General features: G+C 42.3%; 1 protein-coding gene across 1 annotated transcript in view; it reads left to right on the top strand.

Annotated features, from left to right (window-relative positions):
* Tcf23 (transcription factor 23) overlaps positions 1–7,405 on the top strand; it is a 24,676-nt gene extending 17,271 nt beyond the window's left edge. Inside the window, exon 3 of the mRNA XM_017798659.1 lies at positions 5,935–7,405. Coding sequence (XP_017654148.1) covers positions 5,935–6,042 — 108 coding nt within the window. The 3' untranslated portion in view covers positions 6,043–7,405. The remainder of the gene's footprint in view (positions 1–5,934) is intronic.
* The last annotated feature ends 687 nt before the right edge of the window (positions 7,406–8,092 follow it).

Here is an 8,092-nt window from a genome sequence, read left to right on the forward strand (position 1 = left end):
CTTCCGATCTCCTGCCTCTGCCTCCCGAGTGCTGGGATTGAAGGGGTGTGCCACCACACCCAGTCACTTTTCTTCTTGTTAATTAAAAAATATCTCAGAGCTGGGTGTGGTGGCCCACACCTTTAGTCTCAGCACTCGGGAGGCAGAGGCAGGTGGATCTTTGTGAGTTCAAGGCCAGCCTGGTCTACAAAGAGTTCCAAGCCAGCTGTGTAATATGCTACCCAAGCATGTGTCATTTCTGGTTTTATTTGCATGAGATACACACACACACACACACACACACACACACACACACCATGGAAAAGCAGCTACTTGGAGTGGGAACTGAGATAAGACAAGAACAAATCTTCTAAGTATCTGCCTGGTTTTGCTTATTTGACTTTTGATTTCTATTATGTATTTTTTTATTTATTATTTTTATGTGTATGAGTGTATTGCCTGCATGTGTGTGAGTGCACTTGTGTTGTGCAGTGCCGTGGTGGTCAGAAGAGGGTTTCGGATTCCCCTGGAACTGGAGTTAAGGACGGTTCATAGCTGCCACGTGGGTGCTGGGAATCGAACCCGGGTCTTCTGCAAGAGCAGTCAGTGCTCTTAACTGCTAAGCCATTTCTCCAGCCTCTATTATGTATTTTTTAATGAGAAACAAATGAATATGGGCCAAAGAATTTCCTAGTGAGGTTTTTCTGTGCAGTGATTTAAAGAGCAGATGTTTCACCTTCAGTGAGTAAGGACATTATCAGGAGCAGGATGTGTGGATCCTGAGTTGGCTTTGAGTTCTATGCCATTCAGAGAGGTCACAATGGCCTGGAGATGCTTATGATGATGGGCAACAGAGTCACCAGGCACACACTGATCTACATGAATAGTTGATGCTGGATCCTTGTCTTGGCCATGTTCTGACTCAGTTTACCAGAGTACCACCTAACATTGTTGCCTTAATCACCACCTTCAGTAGCAGCATTCATATTGGCGAGATATTTTAGCTGCTAAAAGAAAATGCCCAAACCAAATGGCAGTCATTAGTCACATAGCAAAGGCATTTGGAGGCCAGGTGGTCCAAGGTGTGCTCAGAGACATGAAAAGGTCATTGCATATCCAGACCAACCGTCAAGTCTATCCTGAGTGTTGGGATTAAAGGTATGTGCCACTATACCCCAAAAATGTGCACCAGAGGCTGGCCTTGAACTCCTGATCCTCCTGCCTTTGCCTCTTCAGCATATCCTACCAGCACACACTGCCAGATTGGCGGTCCAAGGGTTTTTATTTGCATGTTGGATATGGCATTCAAAGACAGTTTGGTTTTTCTTCTCTTTTAATTTGTGTGTGTGTGTGTGTGTGTGTGTGTGTGTACGTGCCATGTGTATGCTAGTGCCCAAGGAATACAGTAGAAGGCATCGGATCCCCTGGAGTTGGAGTTCCAGGCAGTTGTGAACCATCCCACATAGGTACTGGGAACTGAACTCTGTTCTCTGTAAGAGAAGCAAGCACTCTGAGCTACTAAGCCATCTCTCCAGCCCTTCACTTTTTGTTTTTGAGACAGGATCTCTCGATGTTGCTCAGAATAGCCCTCAAACTCTAGCTTCTCCTGCCTGGACCTCCCAAGTGCTAAAATTACACCACACATGGCCAAGGGTCAGCTTTGCCAGCTTAAAAGACCCTGCAGTTAACCACTGCTCTGCTCAATTAGAAAATCTGTACCAGCAAAGATAGTTATGCAATAAAAATTTGTCACCAGAGTTTTTAGATTCAAAGCCTGGGCTCTGTCATACACAACAAACTAGGCTCAGCCACCTGACTTTAATACACCAGTTAAAAGGACAAGGAATAGTGAAAAGCAGAAAAAGGAGACTTGTTTAATGTGCCACATTAGGTAGAAGAACAAATAAAGAGGTCCAGGGACCTCCAAGTTCAACTTAGGGTTCTGACATGAGGTTTAGGTTTAAGTAGAGGGCAAGAGGTGTGCACAGCTAAGCTGTCCTGGTTAAAGTGAGTGTGGTCTTACCAACCATTGGACCCATCACTGTCTCAGTTCCAGTCTCTCCTCCAAGGTGTTCTAACAAGTTGCCAGAACTCTGTGAAATCTCTTTAAGAGACACATTTTCCCTTTGGCTGGCACCAGGCTTTAGCCTGTCTCCCCCAGCATAAGATTCTTAGGGGAAATTCCAGTTCTTTAGGACCATCATTTCAATACTCTGATAACTAAAGGAAGGGCACAAGTGTCTCTCTAAAATTTTTGCTTTTATTCAGACAGCTATAGAAGCATTAGGATAAATGCAAAGCAGCTAAAAAAAAAAACCAAGAATACTGTTTAAATAAATATAATAAAAAAAATTTGGTCTTTTTGAGACAGGGTCTCCCAGTAGCAGCCCCACTGGCCTGGAACTCACTATATAGACCAGGCTATCCTCGAGCTCACAGAGATCCACCTGCCTTTGCCTCCCGAGTGCTGGTATTAAAAGCATATGCCACCATGCCTTGCTGAAATAAGCAAATCTTTTTAAAAATAAATAAAACAATGCATCCAAAAGTTCTGAAATATACCCTTAATGATACTGAATGAAATATGTACAACCAAACCAGTATATTTTGTGTTTGCATATCCTGGCATGACTATTTTAGGGGAAAGTTGATTGGAAGCCAGCATGTCGCTTGTGTCTGTAATATCAGCAAAGATAACCTTTCTGATACAGCTTCCCAAAGACTGAGACAGGAGGATTGCTATGAGTTCAGGGCCAGCCTGGATTAAAGGATAAGCTCCAGGCCATCCTGGGCTTCTAGCTCAGTTGTGCTTGCCTACCATGTACAAAGCCCTGGGTTGATCCCCAGCACCACATGAACAGAGTGGGTATGGTAGTGTACTCCTGTGATCTCAATGATTCAAGTAGCAGAAGCAGGAGGATAAGAAAGTCAAGGTCATCTTCCATTACAAAGAAAACAAAAACCCAAAAACCTAATTGGAAGAGAATGTTAAAAAAATTTTAATTTACATTTATTTATTATTTGTGTGTATGGTGTGTGTGTGTGTGTGTGTGTGTGTGTTATATGTGGAGGTCAGAGAACAACTTCCAGGAGTTGGTTCCCTCCTTCCATGTGAATCCCAGGGATCAACTTGAGTCATCGGGCTTGCAAGCAAGCACCTTTATCCACTGAGCCATCTTGCTAGTCCGAGAATTTTTTTCACATTGAAGGAGTGTTTTGAAGACTCTCTAAAGTGTTAGGAAAAAAAATAACCAGTGTGGCCCAATGGTTGTTAGGCAACCCTTAGACAGGAAGTTACAACATTTCCCAAATAGTCACTGATAGGAATTCTCCTGGCAACTAAGTGACAGTGACTTTATCTCATGGGAAATGTATGAACCTGGTGCTGTGAATGGCCTGAGAGTCAGAGGAAAGGATAGATACTCAAGTGAAAATGCTCCCAGTAAACATCTCCAGCACCAGAATTTAGCATCCTTTCCTTCCCAGGGAAAGCTGTCTGGAGAAGCTCTCTTGGCAACTGGGTAACAACAACCTGTGGTATCCTCACCATCCCAAGTGTGGAGCTTCGAGCATGCCCTCAATCCAGCTCCTTCTTTTCTCTTTTAAATATTTTATTTTATTTTATTATTTTATGTGTATGAGTGTATTGCCTGCATGTATGTGAGTGAACCCATGTCGTGCATTGCTGCGGAGGTCAGAAGAGGACTTTGGATTACCCTGGAACTGGAGTTAAGGACGGTTCGTGGCCACCATGTGGGTGCTGGGAATCAAACCCAGGTCCTCTGCAAGAGCAGTCAGTGCTCTTAACCACTAAGCCATCTCTCCAGCCCCGATTCTTCTCTCTTTTAACTATGGTAATACAAGCCAGGTGTGGTGGCACATGGCTTTAATTCCAGCACTGAGGAAGCAGAAGCAGGTGAGGTGGAAGCCAGCCTGGTCTACACAGCAAGTTCCAGTCCAGCTGGGGCTACAGAGAGACCTTGTCTCAAAAAGAAAAAAAAAGTAAAAAATTAAATTTAAAATGATGATGCATACCTATAATCCCAGAACTTGGGAATCAGAGTCAGGAAGATCAAGAGTTCAAGGTCATCCTCATCTATATCAAGTTCAAGGCCAGCCTAGGCTACATGAGACCCTGTCTCAAAAAAAAAGAAACAAAACCTTAACTGAATAAATAAGTAAAATAAAAGCAGTAATTCCTGAGTTGGGGAAAAGGCTCAATCAGTAAAGTATTTGCTTCACAAATGTGGGGACCTAATTTCATATCCCTAGAACCCAATAACAAGCCAGGGTCAGTGGTAAGCACCTGTACTTCCATCAATGGCCTGTGATCCTGGTGATGGTGAGATGGGACAGGTGGAAGCTCAAGGGCCAATTAGTGTGGCCTACGGGTAAAGTCCCAGGCCAGTGAGAGACCCTGTCTCAAACAAAGATGGAGGATGCCTGCTGCACCCACACATGTCCCCACACGAATGCAAACATATACACATACATATACATAAAAATGATCTTTTCACTGAGCATAGTAGTGAACGCCTTTAATCCCAGTACTCAGGAGGCAGAAGCAGATAGATCTCTGTGAGTTCAAGTCCAGTCTGATCTACACAGTGAGTTCCAGGCCAGCCATGATAACAGTGAGAGCCTGTCTCAAGAACCAAAAACAAAACAAAACAAAAATGATCTTAACCATCAACCATTTTGGTTTATTTATTTCCTTAATTTCTAGCCTTGGAATGAATTTAAATGCTGCTTTTGTCATACATTGGTTCTCTGTATATTATATATGTTTCTAGACTTTCTTCTGTCCAACTCATCTGTCCGTTCTATTATCTCAGAAGGCAATAACCATCTTTGCTCACTTATTCCTCCATATAAATCTTCAAACTTTATGTCCAGGTCTCTCCCTCTCCCCCAAATCTATTGGCTATATTTTTAAAATGTTTTTATATTCTCTTATATTAGTAATGTAGAGATTCCTTAGAAGAGGTTACTGAAGAGAAGTATCTCCAGTTCTGCATGTGAACTGACCTAAGTCTCAGGCTCACTGGGACTTAGGACACACTAAAGTATAGAACACACTAAAGCATGGAACCAAAGCATAAATTGACATTCAAGTCCTGGCCAAACCTGGAGTGAGTGGTGCGGGAAGGGATGCCCCCAAACAGTACAACAAAAACTACAAAACCTGAATGAATGGGACAATACACAGAGCATGAGGCTGAACGCACCATCTGAATCTCTGTGGGTTGATGGCCTGCTGAAAGAAATAGACAGGCAAAAATAACATTACCCAGAAGATTTAACGATGCCCAGACTCAGAACTTAGTATTCAAACTACACAGGAAAATCTGATATTTTCTATTTGGGAAAAGCAATACAAAGATTGCCAACTGAAATGTTGGAATTGTTAGACAAAGAGATCACAGCAGCAAGTTGTGTGTGGTGGTGCACACCTATAATTCCAGCACTCAAGAGGCTGAGGCAAGAAGATCCCTCACAAATATGAGGTCAGCCTGTTCTAAAAAATGAATCCCAAACCAGCCTGGGCTACAAAATGAGATTGTGTAGAAAAATAAAATATAGTTATTATAATCACCAGGTAAAGGTAAACATTCTTAGAATAAATGGAAAGTTTGGTGGTTTGAATGAAAAATATCATCCACAGGCTCCAAGTATTTGAACTTTTGGTCCCTGGTTGATAGAGCTGTTTGTGGAAGTTTAGGAGGTATGGCCTTTGCTGGAGGAAGTATTTCACTGAGGATGGACTCTGAGAGTTCATAGCCTTGTTCCACTTCCATTTTTCTTTCTGCTTCCTGTGCATGCTTGATGTAAGTGCTCAGTTTTCTGCCCTGACCATCTCTGACTATGCCTCTACTGCCATTATGAATTCTTTTGGAACCATAAGCCAAAATAAATTTTTTAATAAGTTGCCTTGTCCATGGTGTTTTATTACAGCAACAGAAAAGTAACACATACAGAAGTTGGTACCAGAGAGAGGGCTGTTGCTATGAAGAAACTGGATATGTTGTTTTCAGAGAAACATGGAAGACTTTGGAACTTTGAACTAGAAAACAGTTGAATGCTATAAGCAGAGTTTAACAGGCCATTCTAGCAGGAGCCTGGAAGAAAATAATGCTGAGAACAATGTAGTTTCAGAGGGAAACAAGGACTTACACAGAAACTGGGCTGGAGGTCATTCCTGTGATATTTTGGTAAAGAATCTGGCTGCTTTCTGCCCAAGGCCTAAGAAGTTGCCTGAAGCTAAATTAAAAAGTAATGGACTAATTTCTTTCACAGAGGAAATTTCAAGACAGTCTAACACTGAATCTGTGGCATGATTGTTAATGGTGAATATTAAGTATATCCACAATGAAAAAGAACAAATAGGGCAGAAATAAATGAAATACACAGTTTGGAAAGAAAAAGAGCATTAGGGAGCTCAATATTGTAGCCAAGGAAGCCAAGGTGTGTCTTGGAAGAGTCTCTCAAGTTCAACAATTCTCTCTTGTTCTACTAAACAGTGGAAAGAATGCCATCAATGCAAGACTTCACCCAGCTAGGCTTCCAACTTGTGAAAGTAAAAGACCTAAGGAGTTTTCTCCTCCTAGAAAACCACAACACACAGAAGCTTCTGGTAATATGGATGAGGAAGCTGAGGTCCATCCCAAGTTGGCTGTGAGCTTGGCAGAGTCATCCACGTAGTGTTGGCCTTAGAAGAACAAAAGCTGTGAGAGTGAGGGCGTTGTGGATTCTTTCTCTCTGGTTTCAGAGAGCCTCTGAGGCCAGACAGTGTGCAGCAGGGAAATCCCTATATAAAAAGCCCCTGACAGTCCAAGAGACCTTGACAGGCCATCATATGAAACTGTGAAGATGAAACCTGGATTTCAGTGGAGACCCCAAGCCCAAGGTGTTGGAGATGCCAGAGCTGAGAGACATCTGCCAAGGAGAGGTACATACTGAGAGTGGAACCAGACCAAGAGAGAGATGTATGTTGCAGGCAGGTAGAACCATCTAAGCCTTGGGAATTAAAGTCTCAGGCATTGGGTATTGTAAGGAAGAAAACTAAAATTAATCGAGGAAGAAAACCCAGAACAGGTTGCCTAAGGAAATTGTACCCATGTTTACCAAAGGAAACAGCAAGCCTGCTTATCTAAGGAAACAACTGTCTGTCCAACCTTTGCTTTGCTTCTGTAAACATGCTTCCTGCTTGGATTTCCAGCTCATGGTCCCCTGACACACAGGGGGTATTTTTATAAAGATAGGTGGTAAGAGACCTCTGTGTCTGGTCCCAGGAATTCAAGAACACCAAAGTGGAATGACACTGGATTATCTGGTAATACTGTTTAAAAACTGCTGCCTGGTACTCAGACTTCAGAGAGCACTCCCCTGTATCCCTGCCAGCAGAAATTAAAGCTGTGCTCTTCCACTCTGTCCCTGGGGTCTGATTTGAAAGTGGTGATTACTGTTACTTTGGAGCTACAGGATTTGGTGTTTGCCCTGCTACTTTGGTTTTCTGTAGGAATGACCTTTACAATATAGACATAATTTAGACTAAAGACTCTTACCTAACCTTGTAACAAAAAAATTACCATTTATAATGTAAACAAGCTCACTGACCCATGAGCTTGTCTTGTGACCTGGGTCTATGACCTAATCCCTCAAGACCCCTCCTTGCCCTCCACCCAAGATAATGAATGAATGTATGTGTGAATGTTTTATATATCAAAGTACTGAAAGCAGAGTGTTTATCTCATTGAAAGCAATGAAAAAAATGAGAAGTCTGTTTGTGGTTGTGTATATGTGATATTCTATGCCAGGACTCAGGTTTGCTTTGCTTAGTGGGGGACCTACTGGCTTCAGGGCAGAGGGTCTGATTGGCAAGAGTCATAAACTCTGGGACCTGTGTCTTCCCAACAGGACAATTTATTTTAAAATTCAGATGGTTTTTATACATCCTAAGGAACTAGCAGTCATGTGGGATATGGCAGTCACATACAAAGATTTAGGGTACAAAGAAACAGAACATTTAGTCTGTTAGTTGGCACCAGAAGGATTCTTAAACTTTTACTCAAGGTTATCAATGCCCATCCAGTAATTTATTGGCCACAATGTT

Source organism: Nannospalax galili, unplaced genomic scaffold (assembly GCF_000622305.1).
Source record: "Nannospalax galili isolate Female #2095 unplaced genomic scaffold, S.galili_v1.0 scaffold517, whole genome shotgun sequence".
Taxonomy (NCBI): domain Eukaryota; kingdom Metazoa; phylum Chordata; class Mammalia; order Rodentia; family Spalacidae; genus Nannospalax; species Nannospalax galili.